Consider the following 20,601-nt stretch of genomic DNA (forward strand, 5'->3'; position numbering starts at 1 on the left):
TTTTAGACAGAGTCTCACTCTGCAGTTCAGGCTGGCCTTGAGCTCGCTTTGTAGCCCAGTCTGGTCTCAAACTCACAATGATCCTCCTGTGTCAGCCCCCAAAGTGCTAGGATTACACATGTGTGTCACCATGCCCAGTTTAAAATTTGTAACTTTTAAATTCATCTCCCATACCCTTATCTTCAAGAACCTGTAAGATAATGAATTAATTTTTCCCATACAAAGTTTATGAAATACTTACAGTTTCACAAGTAAGACATCTGGTTTCATTAGTTAATGTTCCCTGAAAAATCTCATGAACCCACGTTGGGTCTGGTGTGCTGTTGTTATTTTCATTATCAATGTTACCATTAGGTAAGCGACCATTCTGTTTTTCCTGCTTCCTTTCTTCTTGTAAAATATCAGCAATTGTATTTAGTAGGTAATTTAAGAATTCATGGGCATCTTGTTGCATATAGTTATCAAACAGCTCTAAAAATAAAAATGGAATAGAGTATTTCAGAATTAATAACTTCACAAAAAACAACTTTAAAACTGAATGCCTAGTATTCTATCAGAACTATAATTACAAATGTTTATGATTACTTGTAATGTGTAAGAAACATAATTTTCACATCAAGTTAAAATGAATGAAAATCTTAAAACAATACTAATCCATGAAAACAGGACACTTACGCATCTGCAGGACACTAGGCAGATAAGAAGCAACTGCTTTTCTTTTTTTTGTCTTTTTCGTTTTTATTAGTACCAGGGATCGAACTCACGACTGCCTGCTTGCAAGGCAGGCACTTATGCCGCTGAGCTAAATCCCCAGCCCGAAGCAACTGCTTTTCATCAGCTCATCTGTTTCAAAAGTATCTCAACATGGCAAGTTTCAAAGCAGAAGCTGTTCAACCGCTTGACAAGGCCATGCTAACGGCTTAAGAATCAGTTTATTAAAAGTAAATTCCTGCACTGTACATGACAGGAGTCTGATTTAGTAGGTACAAGGTAAGGGCCAGAAAATGGGGCTTTTCAACGCCCCTCCAGGTAACCCTGCTGTCATTCAGGTTCTGCTGTGGCATCAGAACGATCTTTTAAAAACAGAAAATCTCTCAAGACTCTTCCAGCTGTGAGATTCTGAGAGCCTGAGAATGTCCTGTGTAAGCAGCACTGCCAATGAAGAGAAACCGAACATTACGTGCTGGACCTGGTGTGGGGCAGCCCTACTACAGGACGGCAAGTGCTGGAGGAAGACCTCACTTGAATCTCCTAATAACCGGGTGATACTGCTATTAACCTTACTTATTTTACAGCAAGCAAACAGGCTCAGGGCATTGTGAGGGAAGGCAAAGCCGAAGGCCCAATCTAGAAAGCCTAATCCCACCAGGCAACACTAAAAATAATGGTGAGAGGGAGCCGACTAAGCAAGAGCATCCCTGTGTTGTTTAATGAACTGCACTGAGAAAAACCACCTATCTAGCAAAGTTTCAGATCTTCGACATGCATTTAATAAACTCCACAGAGACTACAATTTACATTTTTTAAATGTATGCATACAAATTTATAAGAAATGAGAAAAGACCTAAGGCAAAAGAAATTAAAATTGTATTTTAGAAGAGCCACAAATATGACTGCAAATAAGTTCTATGTATTAGAAATCATTTAAAGGTTACAGAAAAAAAAACAATGAAACAGGGAAATTATTCACATCTTCAAAAATCTAAAGAATATCTTCTCATACAAAGGGAAAAGCAAAGCAGATGAAAGACTTGAAATCACCAACTTATAGGGGAAAAAAAGCCTTAGAAACACAAAAATGTTCAACCTTATACTAATAAAAAAGGTTTTGACTTTAAAATAAAGATACCACCTTCCTTTGCAAAGTCATAAAAATAAAATGACAAGTGAAGGTATTAACACAGGGGTATATTCTAAATAAATATTTTTTATCTTGATATTAAAAAACTAATGAAGCTGAGGGTAGAGAAGCACACCTGTAACTCCAGCTACTCACGAGGCAGAGAAAGCAGGATTCCAGGTCCAGGCCACTTGGGAAAACAAACAGAGATCTTGCCTCAAAACAAAAATTAAAATGGGCTGGGGGTGGGACTTAGTGGTTGAGTGGTTAGCACAGGCAAGGCCTCAGGCGGTTCAATACCCAAAGGGATGGGGTGGCTTTAAAAGGTGCAGCTGTTCAGGCTAGACTGTAAGGGTGGTATTACGGTTCTATCTCTAAATACATAATATACAAACATATATACGTGTGTGTGTGTGTGTGTGTGTGTGTGTGTGTGTGTACACGTATGTGACAGGAAATGTACTTAACCTTCATGAAGTATAATCTCCCATCTAAAAACTAGGGCTAACAGTAACGTCTGCCTCAAACGCTTATTATAAAGATTAAAAGTGGTTAGAACACAACACCGCCAAGTGCTCACAGAACATGAACATTGCAACTATTCTTGTTACTAAAGCCAAACACAAAACTCAGGAAGGAAAGACCACATAAAACTTAGGAACTTCTGGATGGCAAAAACAACATAAATGAAGACAAAGAACAAATCTACATATTCATGTTCCAAGTATGTAGTCTTAATATCCAAAATTTTTTTTAAATTCTGTTATAAAACTAGAAAAACAATAATAACCAAAAACCTAGCAAAGGAAAATAATCAGCAATTCAGAGTAGAAATAGAAACGTACAAATAATAAATAGTAAATGGGAGATTAAAAAATAAAACTACATCAAAACATCCTTTTACCTTCATCACCTTAACAAAACAAAACAAACTAACTGCATCAAGTGTGTAAGTCTGGAAACAGGCATTCTTAACCATCGCTGCTGCGGCTGTGAACAGGCCTGGCATGCTTGGCAAGCTTGGCATGCTTGCTTTTAAGTATAATTTCAGCAATATCTTTAATAGAATGCAACATAGTTCTCCCAGAGAGGAGAGTCAGGTAAATATGCATGTACCAAAACAAGTTAGATATAACTGCTCACTAATAAATAACAGTAAGATCTGAAAATATCTTGTGTTTAATCAAGAGAATGGTTTATTCAAATTATACTTTTGTCACGAAACACTGGGCAACACTGTCGTTTAAAAGAAAGCACTTCCACATGAAATAACAATATAGCAAGCTTTCCAAGATACTAAGTAAAGCAAAGATGCTGAACATGTATAAACAAATCCCATTTATCAACAATAAACAGCAATCAGAAGACTCCACAAGAACCACAGTTCTCTACTTGGACGCATACGTATTTAAAGGCACAGGAAAGGTGTGGCTGGGAGTCTGAGGGGCTGGGACTGAGCAGCGCCCCAGAGGGACTTCTGCTTTTCAGTATGGAGATTCTGCTGCGCCAAACAGAAAGCCCACTTTCTCACTCCCAATCACTGCCTGCTGCCTACCCTCGATCACTTCTCCAAGCCCTACAGCATTTAAAAGCCATTCCCGGCCCTGTCTAGCGCTCTGCCTCACCTCCTCTGCCTAGTTCAGGTCCACTCCCCTTATTCAGCCCCAGTCTAATGAAGGCACCTTTCCTTCAACTTCACACTGGAAACAAACCGTAGTGTGTAGATCCTGAGTCCTTCTACATAGGAATTTTGGCTATCTCCTGTATTAAATGGTAAAATTTATATCAAATATTTTGTTTTCTTTTTTGTTTTCACATATTCAAATCTATTCCACAAATTTGGACCTCAAATCAAATACAGTAGTGAAATTACAGGCACATTTCATTTTCCGATTGTAAGCTCAGTCTGAAGGAATTAACCTTAGGATCTCTGACAACAAAAGATCGATAAAAGCCATAAGCCCAGAGCTTCTGCATTAACCACATCTAACTGAGCTTCATGGCGGCTGGGACCTCTGTCCCTTTGCCCATAAGGACAGCAGGCACAAAGCAGGGGCACCCTTCCCCACCCCCTGCACTCACAGAAGCTCCTAGCTCCTCCAGCCCTGATGTAGCCCACAACTCTGCAAACACTTTCACGGTTTCAAGCTAACGTAAGCACATGACTCTACCATTGTAAAAGTCACTCACCAAGAGTGAGATAGAGGAAAGCCATCATCTTTAAACTTGCCTCTCAATGCTGTAATCCTCCATCTCCCCAAATAATGAACACCCCTCAACTCAGTCTATCTTCTACTACTGATTTACTTATCGCACCCTATTTTCTCCCTTATCATTGGGACTTTCTTTATTCCCACCCTTTGGTTGCTTCACCGAGTAACTGTATTGGGTTCTAAACACATTCCCCATCTCTTCAACCTTTTAGCATTTTCTAATTCCCAGCTGCCATTTCTAACCCATTATTCTTTCACATGCATACCAAAACTTGCCTGCACTCAAACAAAGCACAGAAAATCTAGCCACACTTGTGACCCAGAGCCATCTCTCCCTGAGATCATTTGCCAAACCCCCTCCCCATTCACTGTGGGCCTAATTTATGGACCAACCTGTTATCTACACTAATCTGACATTTTCATTTCTAGGTAGCTTCCTTAGGTGCAACTGATACCCTTAAAAGCAAACATCTTTACACATTTTGTTTTGTTTTGTTTTATACCAGGGATCAAACACAAGACCTCACACTTGCCAGGTAGGTGCTTGTGCCACTAAGCTTAAACTTCTGGCCCAGAAACCAAACATCTTTACCTCTTGCTCACAAACACAAGGGCTGGAAGGTTATGCTATAATTAGAGAAGTTAAGAATAGTGGGAAAGAACTGGAAAAGTAATAGAAGGAGCTAAACAGAATGATAGGGGAAGAAGACTAATAAGATTTATAAGCATTTCTGAAGCCTTAAGTAGAAGAGGGGATGAGTAACTCACTATAGTAGATAAGCAACCTGACAGCTCATGGCCACAAACTCAAAATAGTCTAATTTTTGTCAAGAAAATTATTTCTGGGGGCTGGGATATAGCTCAGTGGCACAAGTGCCTGTGTGGCAAGTGTTAGGTCATGAATTTGACCCCCGGTACTCCCAAAATTATTTTGAAGGAGGAGACCAAGATAGCAAAGCAGTAAGCAGCAGAGACAACAGCCTCTGTGCATGTCACTATTCAGACACTGGAATACAGCACCGTGAGGAAGACAAGGAGGAGGACAGTGGGACCCAAGAAGAGTCTCAAGTGTGAACTGAAGCCCACAGAGAGAACAAAGAGAGAAACTCCAATGAAGAAGGAGGGAGCCAGGGGTGCCTTCTTCCCAGATGGCACTCACTGCACAAAGGATAGTTCCACTGCAGGCCCAAAGTGGAGGCTTGCGACCCCAGAGGCCTCTGTGGAGAGAGGTGGCGGTGGAGAGGTGCAGCAGAGGTGAGGGGCTACACTGGCTGGAGTGCGGAGAACTTAGTGCCCCTGCAGGAGAGAGCAATTAGCTGGGAGCCGTCTTGGAGACAGCCTGATAAGCCCAGAACCCAGGACTACTGCCAGCTCCATCTAACAGCTCCAGCTGGGCGCAGAGATGCAGAAACTGCTCCGGCAGCTGGCAAGCCCAGTTAAGTCTGGTCCCCGGGCAGGCCTGCTGACATTACCCACCACTCCACCAGAAAGCAACTGCTGCCTTGCTGGGAGAGGCCTGCAAAGATTAGGACTCTTGTCTACTAGTGAAACCACAGAAAACTGCGGAAGTGGGTATTTTTTCTTCTCACTTTCATTGTTTAATCTAGTTTTTGTATGAGTGTAAACGTGCCCCTAGCCTCTCTGTGGTGCGGTTATGATCTGTTCTTCCCTTTATCTTTTCCATCTCTCTTTTCCTTAATTCTTCTGCAGCAATTTCCCAAAGTCGGTGTGATTCCTCTTTGTCCTCCAACCTTGCTTCTAATCTCTTCCTCATCTTCCACTTCTCTATTTTACCCTAAAGTGATTTTAAATTCTAGCCCCTGAGGATAAAATTGTTTTCTATACTGAGTATAACTTTCTGGTTTGCTTTAGATTTTGTTACATAAACACAGGTCTAGTTCATACAGTAAAAAGTAGTAAAATAACGATTAGCTCTGTTTGTCCTTTGCCATGTGTTTCATGCTATTGGTACCACTACAGCCAAAATTAAGGTACTTGTTCTAAACAGTTGTTCTCCCTGCTATTCCACGACTGAGACTGACTAAGGGTCACAGAAGATACTATGGCACAATGCCAAAGAACCAGCAACAAACAAGCAACAACTCATCTCCAGCAACTGAGGAGGTAAGATCCTCCAACAGACTCAAAACCCAAAAACCAGCTGCACCTGGAAGATACCTCAGCGAAGTAATTCTCAACTCAAGGTCCTAAATACTACCAATAAGGCAACTGACCACAGGCAACCTGCAAGAATCACAACAGGAATTAAATTAAACAGAGAGAAAAAAAGTGAGAAGACACTTAAGCAAACTGTAACCCCAGAATCCAGTTCACCAAAGGCAAGCCCAGGGGGCAATGAGGTGGGACAACCTGAAAGCCTCTCACCTGGCCTCCTTGAAGTGAAAACCACAAATCAACTGAATAAGAAGAAATGAAATCAGACACAATCTCTTAGATAAAGACTAGGCTTAGTAATGCTAGAGCACATACAAAAAAACATGGACAAGTGTTAAGAAAATTATGGAAGCTCACTATATGAAAGAAACGGAATTTGTACAGCAGACACAAGCACATATCCAGAAAAAAAATTCCCTTGAAACTATTCCGAACAGATGAGGCCAATGTGATGACAAGATGTCAGATACTGCAGACAGGCTTGCGGTTAGCCAGGAACACAAAGATCTCAAAATCAGCAAGGGCCTATGAGAAATCAATCCAGCATCTGCTAGATGAAACAAGTAAGAATTTAAGACTAACTGCAGACAATGATAAAGCAAGACACATTAACATCATATTAAAAAATGTTCAAGACATCATGACAAAACTTCCCTGGTAAAGAAAAACAATTTGACATGCAAATAAGCGAGGCATATATCACTCAATTTAACCATGATTTAAAAAAAAAAAAAAAAGTCTACAGCAAAGCGTATTATACCCAAGATTCCAGAAATTCAACACAAGGACAAAATCTTAAAAGCTCTTAGAAAAAAGAAAACCCATCACCTATAAAGGACAATCCATCAGAATCACAGCTCACATCTCAGAACAAACTCTCAAATCAAGAAGACTTTGGAATGAAGTAACCCAAGTGCTAAAGGAAAACAACTTTTCAAACCAGACTGATGTATACCCCAAAACTACTGCTCAAAACTGACGGAGAAATTAGAAACATTCATGACAAACAACAACTGAGGAAATTTATAACCATCAAACCAGTATTTCAAAATGTCCTACAGGACATTCTAGAAAGAGATAATAGAGACTATAACTCCATGAATCCCAACAGAAGAAATCCACCAGGGAAAGCAAACAATTGGAGGGAGGGGGAAAAGGAATGGGGGAGACAACAACAGGAAAATACAAGAAACACATTTCATTCACAAAGAAATACACAGGAGAAAGTCAAAGGATGGAAAACAATACTGCATGTGACAGGAACTCACAAAAAACACAGGAGTAGCTATTGTATTTGAGGACAAAGAGAATTTCAGGCCACAACAGATTAAGAGACATAAAGAAGGTCACTGCATCATGAAAAGGGAACAATCCAAGAAGAGAGAACAATCATAAATACACATGCAACAAATACCAGTGTACCCAGCTATATAAAACAATTACTAACAGATATGAGAAATCAAATGGACCCTAATACAATTGTGTTGGGGGACCACAATACCCCACTGCCACAAAAAGACATCATCTAGACAAAAAAATAATAATAATGAAATAATTACAACTAAATCAAACTTTTGAACAAATGGACTTAGTAGATATCTACTGCGTATTCTGTATCAAAACATCAGAATACCCGCCGGTATCAGCTGCACTTGGGACCATCTCAAAAAATAGATCATATACTGGCCCCTGGAACATGCTTAAGTAAATGCACAGGAATTCAATCCACCCCACGCATACTGTCAGGCCACTGTGCAATGAAATTGGAAACCTATGCCAAAGGAAATCACAAGAATGTCAGAAATACATACAAGCCATGTTTCACAGATGAAATTAAAGAAGAAATTAGACAATTTTACATTTGGATGATAACAACAATACAACAAAACACAACTTATGGGGACACAATGAAAACACTCTTAAAGAAGAAAATTTATAGCAGTAAATACCCATATCAGGAAAACACAGCAAGGCACATAAACAACTTAATGGTCAGCCTGAAACTTCTAGAAAAAGAAGAGCAGGCTAAGCCAAAACTTATACAAGGGAGAAATTTATAAAGATCAGAGCACAAATTAATGCACTTGAGACTAAAAAACCAATACAAAGAATCGATGAATCTAACAGTTGATTCTTTGAAACATTAAACAAAATAGGCAAACCCTTCATCAACCTCATCAAAGACTCAAATATGCACAATTAGGAATGAAAAAGGGGAAATCACAGCAGACCCTGAAAAAATTCCGATCACCTACACCTACTTTGAAACGTGGATTCTTGTTAAGACAGAAAATACAAAAAAACTGGGCAGAGTCCTAGATATGTATGAATTACCAAAGCTGGATCCAGAAGATATAAAAATCCTGAATAATCCAATGTCAATAAATGAAACTGAAGATGCAATTAAAAACCTATCAACAAAGAAAAGTGCAGGCCCTGATGGATTCGATGCTGAATTCTACACAAAATTTAGTGAAGACCTAACACCACTCCTTCTCAGACTCTTTAATGAAATTGAAAGGGAAGCAAGACTCTCAAATTCATTCCTGGAAGCAAGATTTATCCTGATGACAAATGCAGAGAAGGACTGGACTAAGAAAGAGAACTGCAGGCCAATCTCCCTAAAGAATATAGATGCAAAAATCCCCAAAGATACTCGCAAACAGACTGCAGCCCATCATCAAAAAGACTGTGTACCATGATCAAGTGAGATTCATCCCAGGGGCCCAGGGATGCTTCAACATATATAAATCCATAAATGTAATACACTGTATTATTAGAGCCAAGGACAAACATCATATGATCATCTCAATAGATATGGATGAAGTCTAGCACCCATTCATGATAAACTCTACAGAAAATTGGAATAGATCTCAATCTGATAAAAGCCATCTATGAGGAACCAACAGTCAACCTCACATTAAACAAACAAGCAAGAAAATAACTAAAAGCTTGCTCTCTAAAATCAGGAACAAGACAAAGATATCCACTGTCTCTACCCTTATTCAACATAATCCTGGAAACTTTAGCTGAAGCATTTAGACAAGAGAAAGAAATAAGGATAGGAAAGGAAGAAGTTAAACTATCGTTATTTTCAGATGACATAATTCTCTACATAAGAGACCTGAAAAACACCACCAAACAATTTCTAGATTTAATAAGTTAATTCCATGGCATAGCTGTTATAAAGGCAACTGAAAAATCAATAGCGTTACTGTGCATGAATAACAAACTCACTGAGAGAAATCAGGGAAAAATACCTTTCACAATAGCATCCAAAACAATGAAATACCTAGGAATCAATCTAATAGATAATATAAAGGTCCTCTACATTGAAAACTATAGTACTCTGAAAAAGAAGATTAAAGAGGATATTAGAAAATGGAGAGATATTTCATGCTCTTGAGTAGCAAGAACCAATATAGTGAAAATGGCCATACTTCCAAAACTGTTACACAGATTCAAAGCAATCCCAATCAAAATTCCAATATCACACCTCAGAGAAATAGAGAAAACAATCCTCAAATTCATCAGGAACCAGAAGAGACCTAGAATACCAAGGGCAGTCCTGGGCAACAAAAACAAGACAGGGGACATCACAATACTAATTTGAAATTATACTGTAAATAAAGCTACTGTGATAAAAAGTGTGGTACTGGCAAAAAAAAGAACAGACTCAAAGGTCAATGGAACCAATGAGAAGATGCAGAACTCCACACACACTAAAAAAGCCAACTAACCTCTGACAAAGGTGCCAAACACCTTCAATAGGAGAAAGATAGCCTCTTTAATAAATGGTGCTGGAAAAAATGGCTCTACACATGCCAAAGACTAAAACTGGATCCGTATCGTTCAACATGTACTAAGCTAAATCCAAATCAAAGATCTTAATATTAAAACAGAAACATTAAGTCTGCTGGAACATACAGTAGGTAAAACTCTTTAAGGACACTGGTGTAGGCAAAGACTTTACAAACAAAACCACTACTGTTCAAGAACTGTCACAAAGAATCAACATCTGGGATCTCACTCTATTGAAAAGCTTTTGCACAGCAAGAGAAACCACCAACAGAGTGAGGAGACAACCCACAAAGTGGGACAAAATGTTTGCCAGCTGTTCCTCAGACAAAAGATTATTGCCCAGAACACATAGAGAACACACAAAAAAAATCAGTCCTCCCAGATTTAAAAACCCAATCCAAAAATGGGCATCTGAGATAAATACACACATCTCAGATGAGGGCATACACAAATAGCAAATAAATACGTGAAAAAATGTTCAACATCACTCGTCACAGGAGAGATGCCTATTAAAAAAACACTGAGATTCTACCTCACCCCAGAAGGAATGGCTACTATCAAGAAATCAACCAATAACAAATGCTGGAGGGGCTGTGGGGAAAAAGGAAGGCTTCTCCACTGTTGGTGGGAATGCAGATTGGTGCAACCACTGTGGAAATCAGTGTGGAGGTTCCTCAAAACACTAGGTCTAGAGGGAGGTCCCACTAAAGCCAGGATTCCCCAAGGGTATATTCCCAAAAGAATTAAAAACATCATAGCACAGTGATATATGTGCACCCATGTTTATAGCAGCATAGTTTGTAATAGCCAGATCTTGGAAATAACCTAAATGCTTATCAACTGAGGAAAAAAGATGTGGTATTTTTATACAATGGAGTACTATTCAGCTATAAAGAAGGCTAAACTGGAGACTTTTATGGGTAAGTGGATGAAACTTAAGACCACACTCTTTAGTGAAATAAACAAGACACACGTGTAAATATCATACTGTCTCCCTAGTGTAAGAAGCTGAAAGAAACAACGTATGTATATGGACATATGTATGTATATAAAAAATAGGTAAGGCAGTCCTACTGCTGATTTCTCCGAGTTCACTGAAGAGAGATTTGTGCAGATACTGCCCGGACAGTTCAATGCAGATGTCCTGTGCTCTGGGTGAGTGACCTGGGGACAACAGTGTGCAATGTACACACCATCGTTGTTCCCTGATTGATGGGTCTTAGAAGTGCGTTCTCGTGTTTTTTTTTCCTTTTTGAAATAAAATGGATTTGAAAGAAGAAAACAAAAATATTTCAGCATTATGAGCACTTATTTCTATTTAGCAATTTTTTAAAACAGATGAGTTTTTTTGTTGTTTGTTTTTGCCAAAGCAAGAAAAATGTGCAAAGATTTTTTTTTTAACTTTTTTTTCTAGGCATTCTTTTTACCAGAAAACAATGACTTCTTATTCACAGAAATACCTCAAGTGACTTCAATCTCTGGAAAGAACATGCTGGAATCTCACAATACCTGAACACAGGCATTAGTTTTTTAAAATATCAATCATAAAAATATAAATATCAAAATGTAATAGAAGTCCTCAGTGTAATCCCTCCAAACTACATCATACTTTTTTTCCTTTTCTTTTTTGAGACTGTGTAGTTCAGGTGGCCTTGAACTCACTATGTAACCTAGGTAGGCCTTGAACTTATGCAATACTCCTGTCTTGGCTTCCTCAGTGCCAGAATTACATGTGTGCACCACCACACTTGGCCTAATTTAAATACTGGCTTTTTTCATGGTTGGCTTTCTAATCTACTAAACAGTATAATGCAAAAACTGACTTGGTAAATTAAACAAATTCATTCATTCATTCATTCGTTCATTCAATAATATTTAGTAAGCACCTACTATGTGCCAGGAACTGGATTATGTGCTGGGAATACAATGGTGAGCAAAAACAAATGGGTTCCCTCCATCATGGAACTGACAGTCTAATAGGAGAGACAGACAATTTCATTATTAAATAAATGTATATTATAAATTATAGTCCTGATATAGCTGCAACATCAATGTAAAAAATGAGTATTAAGTCATCTTAAAAATAAACTATGTTTTCTTTAAAAATAGCTACACCATACCTTTCATTACATAAAATACCTTTTTATGTACATAAAATCCCCTTGTCTGAGGGGGAAAAGCTGACTGAAATAAATATAAGAACTTACGCGCTCAAATCTACTACGAACCACCTGAGAACACGAGGCACACACCCGATGCTGTATCTGCCCAGGACTGGGCGCTGCGCCACAGGGCAGGGTCCTTAAGGACTCGGCTTTCCCCCCACTCACTGCTGGCCCGGGCACTTACAGTACTGCTTGCCATGTACCAGCTGTGCTAGGCATTTTCTGAGCGAATGAATGAATGAATGAACAACAAAGGGCTGAAGCAGCTAAAATGCTATGAAAAATGGTAAATCTGGCCCAAAACAATCTATATTTATTTCTCAGTACAGATGCCAATAGATGTGACCTCAAGCCCACTTTAAATGACCCTAAAATGTTCAGCTGACAGTTCTGGTTGACACAACAAGACCACCAATGTTTCATTTTTTCCAAAATTGTACGAATGAGCCTACAGGAAGTCACCTACACAGAGGACTCCGATTCTCACTGGCAAAGCCTCTGGCTGGCCTCCCCACCTCTGCTCCCTGATTCCTCTGATTCCTCCGAAGGGATTCTCCCAATGTAAATCAGGACACACCATGACCTGCCCACTCAGAGCCAAGAGCTCCCCTTGGTTTTCAAACTGTAACCCACGCTGTGGGACCCTACCCTTCTCTTTAATTTCTTCTCTTATTCCAATCTCACTATGCTAACTTTCCAGCCATCCTTCAAGCACTAAGAGCAACTGAACTTTCTGTTCCTTCTGCTTATAACAGTTTAACTTCAGATCTTCAATACCGTATCTTTCACTTTAAATTTCTACTGTTTACGGAGGGTTTCCCTAACTGACCCCTCAACCCTGGTCACACCCTCCTCCTTACCATCCCTATGCTTCCTTTTTCTTCCAAGCAATGACACAGTGTAATACATAACTGAGGACTGTGCGTTTCTCCTTACACTATCAGGTCCCTGGAGGGCCTAGGCTGTGCCTAACACACACCGCTATATCAGACTATAGTAATTAGCACAATCAGCTGGTACCAGCCCATCCTCAAGGGTATCGTAACCGTGGAGCTAGGACTGTTCCACTATTTGCAGGAACACAGTGCAGTAGTCCTCTTATACTAGGACTGGGTAATGTGAGTTTAAAAATTAAAACTGATTAATGAAGAGAAGTTAAAATCAGCTCTTTCCAAAAGATATCAAAGTGATCATTAATGTACAGCAATAGTAGTTAAAGCAATATAGCACTGATATCTTTTGAGAACAAAACAAAGTTTAAACACAGTATGGAAGGCAACTGACTCAGGAAAAAACTAATGGAAATATTGAAATGGTAACACATTTTATAGATTTAAAACAAAGCAAATATCGGAAGGAAGGAAGAGGAGAGCTAGGCAACAGACACTATATTAAATGTTTGATTTGAATGCACATCTTTATAATCCTTTGAAATTCCAAAACCCCAAATCTAAGAATATAGTTCAAAAGATATTTACAAATGTCAGCAACATCAAATGACAAAAATGATTTTCAATTATTCTGAAGTTGAGAAAAAGGAAATAAAACTTATGAAATGATGACTTGAAATAAATACTCGTCTGGAATGAGTCTCACTGAAAAATTACTCTAAGAAATTGTGGGGTTTGCTCAGAAACTGTATTTTTAAAAGGGAGGAGAACTAAAACATATCTATCATACACCAAAAGATCTCAGGACCTATCCTGTCTCTTTTCACTCCCTGGGTATGATCTGGGGCACGTTTTAACTTCTGTGTTGGTTGTCCCTTCACTCCACACTTAAGCAGTGAAATTAACAAGCTTTATAAAAGCTGACTGAGAGGATCCAATGAGTTAACATATAAAAGCATTATGCAAAAAGCACCACAATCCTATGGGGGGAAAAAAACTATTTTTGAGATAGAAAAGCCCAGCAGGCAAAAAAGAGATAATTTCTTCTTTCCTACATAAAAATTTTACCTTTGTGTACCACATCAAACACTAATTATATCTTCCATTATTAATTGTAAAACAGTCTCCACCTCTAAACTAGTACACCTCCTCGAGGAAAGGAATGTCACTTTTGCTTCCTCCATCGCTAACACACTCTCACCTACACAGATTAAACTCAATAAAGGTTTGAGCTGTGGCATGCTGTATTTCACCTGTCGATGACTGTCCCCGTGCCTAGGGAAGCGGAAGAATTACCGTTTTCCTTCCGCAATCTGGTGATGAACTTCTTGGGAGGGATCACCCCGACCTTCTTCTTCTGCGTGGCGATGCTGTGGAAGAGGTCTGCTAAGCACGTGAGCAGGTTCTCCTTCTTCCTAGGCTGACTCTTGTATGCCAGGACTTTTTCCCGAAATGGACGACAAAAATAAAGTGCTTGAAGAACTGAATTGCAGTAGCAAGTATTCCCGAACTGGAAGGAAGAAACAATGGCTTTTGTTATATCTGGGGCAAAACATTTCAGCAGGAAGCACTGCGGCATGTGTGGTGTTGCCTTGGTTTGAGAATTTATTTTTCCCAAGATTTTGGCCACAAATGGAACTGGACCAGAAACAAGTAATTCAGTTCATGAGCCAAAGTTCCACTATATAATTTAAAAACAGGGCAATGTATGATTCATGTACACTAAAAAGTATCTGAAGGCACAGAAATAGTAATTCTGCAAATCAGATGTTTTAATATTAAAAGGATGCTCTAGGCATCAGTTTCAGGTTAAAACTGAAGGAAAACATATTTAATAAACTTGGGCTGTATAAAAACAAGTTTTAAAACCCATATAGTTATGAATTGAGTTAAGACATAGGATGTTAGGTTTTTCTTTTTAAATTCTCATTATTATTATTATTATTATACTGGTTATATAATTATACTTCTTTTAAAACCCCTCATGCTATTATAATACTGGTTATATAGTATTTTATGTCATTCATCTTAAAATACAACTCAAAATATTTTTTAAAAACACAAAAGATTTTCCATCAAATTTTTAAGTGCTCCCAAAACAAAAACAAAAAATTAAAACCAAAAGACTTTAGGGTATTACAAGTCACCAACATGAAGTCCAATAACCAATGAAACGTTGAAGTATCAGGCCTCACACTCCGGACACAGCTGCAGACAACAACCACAACCAAGCCTGAACTACGGCTCAATCTCCGGCTGGCATTTCGCTGCACCTAACTCAACATCAGTTTTCTCCTCTCTCTAAGGATTTGAGAAGAGATCTTTTTATCTAGTTATCATATCTTTTATCTAATTATCGTTTTCCTTTCTCCTTCCCATTAAGAGACACTAACTCCAGAGTTGGCTAATGCGACACCTAAACACCAATCAATGAGAACTGTCAGAACACTATGAAACTGTAAGAAAGGAACAAGGAATCTCCGATTAGTTCTGTGGGCGACACTCACATGTATTCAGTTAAAAGGGCTATCACAGGCTGAGGTGCAGTTTAATGGAAGAAGCTGTCTAACATGTTCACGATCTTAAGGTTCCAGACCAGCATAAGAGTGAAAATCGAAGGGTACAGGGAATGAGAAAGAAAGAAAAGTAAAGGAAGAAAAGAATAATGCAAGAAAGGAACTAGATAAAGTATTTAAGAATAAGTGATGTATTTAGATCCATAGAAGATTTACTTATATTTTCAAAAACCAAAACCAGAAAGAATAAATTAAAAGCTAATAAAAATGGTTATTTATAGAAGAAGGAAAAAGAGGGGGCGAGCGGAAACGACAAGATCCTTTTGAATGTGCAGTGCAGTAAGGGAACACTGCAATTAAAACGCTAACTTTGTGCCCCTATTTAAAACTAAGGAGCTGGGGATATAGCTTAGTGGCACAGCACCTACCTGCCAAGTGCAAGGTCGTGAGTTCGATCCCTGGTACAAAATAACATAACATAACTCTAAGGAATCCAGTCAGGCATGCTGGCACATGCCTGTCATCCCAGCTCTCTGGGAGGTGAAATAGGAGACTAGCAAATTCCAGCCCAGCTCAGGTAACTTAATGATACCCTCCTTCAAAAGCGCAAGTGCTGAATGCAGCTCAATGTCAAGGCCCGGAGTTCAGTCCTCAACATGGTACAGGGCAAGGGGGAAAAGCCCAAAAGCTGAAAGCAAACAGAAATAAATGAAACCAAGATAGATATAGATATAGATACAGATACAGATACAGATACAGATACAGATACAGATACAGATACAGATACAGATACAGATACAGATATAGATACAAGTAGAACTACACGGGGGAAAAAAAGTAGAATTCTGGGTAACATTTTTGCTTTTAAATTTCTATTGCTGTTACAAACACTGATTGCACAGTATTTGAATGACTTGACACAGAAAGTGTATTACACATGCCTAGTAACACTGTAATCTAGAAACTGAAAGAACCATAAAGAAACTTATGTTGAATGCTATTTTGAAATGCTCTAGATATACTAAAGGATAATACAAGCAGGAAATAATGTTAATTACCTGAAGAAACAAAAAATTTTAAAATAAATAGTACTATAATAAAAATTAGAAAAGTAAAAGCTCTATAAATTTAAATAGGAAACATCAATACAAACTCATGCATTCACATAACTCAACATAAGTGTTCGTGTCTGTATGAATGTGCGTTTTCAAACTCTAACAGAAAGACATTTCCCCTGCACACTCCCAGATTGTGCAGCTAAGTATCTTTCTCCCACCAAAAGGAGTAAGGATGCCTCATGGATAAGGCCACTACGGGCCTGTGACAAGAAATACACAGGGCGTGGGATTAGCCTGGGATATATTTTTATGTGGATGTGAAAATCAACTTTTATTCAAAAGAATTACTGTAATGGATCCAGTAATCTTAAATGATATAAAAGAAAGGTAGAAAGAGGAAAGGGGAGGGGAGGAGAGCCCTCAATGTCTCAAAGGTTAAAAGCTTAACAAAAAAGGAAGACATCAAAGTTTTACCTTGACCGTCTTCTAAGAACCATTCAGGCACACTAAATAATTAAAGAAATTCTAGTAGGTAATTCCAGAGAATAAATTCAGAAGACATAATTATAAATAATAGAAGAGGCAACAATTATCAATGGACACTAAGAGCATTAGAGTAAAGGCTGATGGAACACTTTTAAACAGAGCTCAGACCTCAGCCCCAATGCATTTCATCATCACGCGAACAATCAAGTAGTTTATGTCTGGATTATAAACCTCCTATGAAGCATCCTGGACTTTAAAATAAACACCACTACTAAATTTTTATCAAGCCTCTGAATTTGCTAATGTACAAGATATTCTGACAATGGAGAAACAAGAAATTAAAAAGGGATTAGACCACCAAGTTTGAAATGTGGGACGGCACAGGACAACGGACCTCAGGCTTGCACAAACCAATGATATAAAAAAGCAAATGGGCTGTGAAGGATGGGAAAGACCTCACATCCAAACCACAACTGTACACACACAGACTTTACTCAGATCCTGACTAGAACAGCGCGACTAGAAAGTCACTTGAAGACCAGAGATGGCGTCTGCGAACTAACATCTGATGGTATCAGGCAACTCTACTAATAACGCTAAGCATGAGAATGCGAAGACGGCCACGTTTTTAAAACGAGCCCGACAATTGGAGGTACATGGTTAAAACTTTATCCCCCTAATGAGAAAAGTAAGATTCCTTCTGGAGGATGAGGCAGGAAAAGATAGAATTTAAAAGTCAGCACAATAAAGCCAGGTGTGGTGGTGCTCGCCTGCCTGCCTGCCTGCCTGCCTGCCTGCCTGTGTGCCTGCGGTCCCAGCACTCAGGAGGCAGAGGCGGGAGGATCACGGTGAGTTCGAGACAAGCCTGGGTTACAATGTGAGCTCCAGGCCAGCCTGAACTGCATGGCAAGATCCTGTCTCAAAAAAGGCAGGCACACACACACACTTAGCACAATATTGGTAAATACTACAGACAGGCTGTCAACAGCAGTTACCAACGTATTTTTTTAAGAAAGGAGAGATTCGAATCCTCTCCAGATAGGATGTGTGTGACTCTCCACACTCACATTCACAGAGGCACAACGCGCTGGCTCCAGAAAAGGGTAGCTGTTGAGGGTTCCCAGAGAAAGGCTAGACAAACATGCAGTCATGGCTTCCCCACATTAATGATCACAAACATAACCGCATGCACTTCAGTGAAGCCTCTGTGGGAGAAAGTTACTCCTGCAATAGAACCAAAGGTTACCAAGGCAAACATATCAATTATGTAGTATAAATTCACCTGACGTTCAAAACTATTGCTATTTGTACCACAGACTAAGGAATGTGAATGGCTAACAAATTCTGGTTCTGTTAACTAAAGAGATAATGTTACAGTATTCTGGCACAACAGAGAAGCAGCAAGTACAAAATGCACAGGTGGAGGACGTGGAAAGCAGCACACGACCCATGGCGCTGGGCTGTCTCCTTCATCCAGATACACAGAAGCAAGAGCTCTATGACCTCTGATTGAAGTGGCGCATGGGGTGGATACTGATGACCAGTGAGGAACGGATTGGAATTCTCTGTGCATGCAAACAGGAAGGGGAGTTGCCATTAGGGCTGAAGAAGAAGCAGGAAGTGGTAAGCACTCCCACTTTGGCCTTCTGCCACGTTAGACCACCACCATAACATAATTGTACAGTAACTTATACTGGGGCAAGAACCTTTCCAAGATATGATCTTCATAATTTGGACATTTTTATTGAAGAATATACAATGAAAATCCAACAACTTTCATGAAGTAAATAAAAAATGTGCCCAGCCATTGCGCATGTTTGTAGTCTCAGCACCATACCACTGAGCTACATCCAAGTCCCTAATCACTGATTTTAATCACTCAGAGAACACAATGACCTGTCTTTACTTTCAAACTGTCCTCTCTAATTCCCTCTTCTCTAAATCTTAAAAAGTACACCACCACAATTATTTTTAATCACGTCACTACCAGCAAGGTTAAACTCATATCCCTAATACATAATATATATAATCCCTTTATTTATAACTTTATTACATTATGTTACATTTAAAATAGTCAAGATAAAATGATAAATTTGTTGTATTTTAAAAACGTAAATAGAAGTATGAATAATGAGATACAGAATGCTTCTTGTAAGATGGATTTTAGATTTTATCACTGGTTTGATTAATACAGTGAGGCCATCATTTTTAGATGAAAGTAAACATAAAATTCTAATATTTTCTTCCCATAACTAATGGATCACTTTATATACTTCATCTGGAAACTGGTTGTAACTATCATTATGTCAACAGTATTACCTTTTAAAACAATTTACAGAAGGAGCACTTCAAAGAGGCACAACCCCTTCCACTGTCCCCACACTGGACCTGAGTGATGGTGCCTGTTCCAGGTAACACCCTTTCTAACAGAATGCCCTCCTCCACCAACCAGCAGCTGTGACCATGTTTTAGAAACCACACCTCCATATTCTCCACGCCACCACACTCAATCCACCTGAGTGGACCAAAGATGAGTACCTAGTCCAGAGCCATCTTTCCGTCTCGTCAAGGATTCCTCACCCCATATCCTGCCTCCATGCACCATCTTCCTTGTGAGAACTGGCATATCTTGTCCATGCAAATTCAGTCAGGGAATTGATCACAAGCCCTGCAGCAGGACTGGACACCTGAGTCAACCTACCTAACGTACCTGGACTAGAAAATTATTTTGCTAGGTTGGATATAAACTTTCCCTGGGATCTCTGATAACATTAAACTCAAGTATGCTACAGTCATCAGGTGGAGAGAAACTAGATGAGAATTCAATAAATGCAAAAGAAAACAGAACCAAGAAATATTTGCCTAATAAACTTTACAACCCACAAATAGAAAGAAAATTTCCTTTTATTTATCTCTCCTGCATAGTGGACCCTGCTCCAACTAATAACTATGAGCACTTCAGTTTAAAAAGCCTTTTATAAGATGATATAGGAAGGCAATCATAATGTTATGTATAATAAAGATCCTGGGGAGGAAGTACATGCCACAGTATCACAAATGGATTTACTAAGCTCAACCTACTGTTGTGGTGTGCTGCCTCCCAGTATTAGAGAATTAACTACCCCCCCCAAAAAAAACCAATGAAAGAAAGACATTCAAACACACATACTGCATAAAAAACAAGCCATATTACTAGTTTAAATCTCTCTACTAAGAACTTTACTAGTGCATAGTTATACACCACTTAAAAACAGGGGCACATTCTAAGAAATACATCAGGCAATATTATCATTTACACTAACATCGTACAGTGGAGAACACGCTCCTGGAAAGAAAAGCAGTTATCTCCACTCTGGCTGAAGCTGGCCCTACTTCTAGGTATTGATAGATGTATAACTAAATTTTTTCCTTAGTCCCTCAGTTGGCTTTAAGAAATGCAAATATGTCTAGCCAAAGT

General features: G+C 38.9%; 1 protein-coding gene across 3 annotated transcripts in view; it reads right to left on the bottom strand.

The window, feature by feature from the left end:
• Usp12 (ubiquitin specific peptidase 12) overlaps positions 1-20,601 on the bottom strand; it is a 98,748-nt gene that overhangs the window by 22,403 nt on the left and 55,744 nt on the right. The window contains exons 3-4 of one of the 3 annotated variants that reach the window (XM_063232548.1): positions 14,381-14,594; positions 242-471 (exon numbers count right to left, since the gene is read on the bottom strand). In XM_063232548.1, coding sequence (XP_063088618.1) covers positions 242-471; positions 14,381-14,594 — 444 coding nt within the window. Of the gene's footprint in view, positions 1-241; positions 472-11,919; positions 12,003-14,380; positions 14,595-20,601 lie in introns of those variants that run through there. The other 2 variants (XM_063232549.1, XM_063232550.1) reach the window with 2 other exon arrangements.

This window comes from Cavia porcellus, unplaced genomic scaffold (genome assembly GCF_034190915.1).
Source record: "Cavia porcellus strain 051 isolate PalLab524CR breed Dunkin Hartley unplaced genomic scaffold, mCavPor4.1 scaffold_21, whole genome shotgun sequence".
Lineage (NCBI taxonomy): Eukaryota > Metazoa > Chordata > Mammalia > Rodentia > Caviidae > Cavia > Cavia porcellus.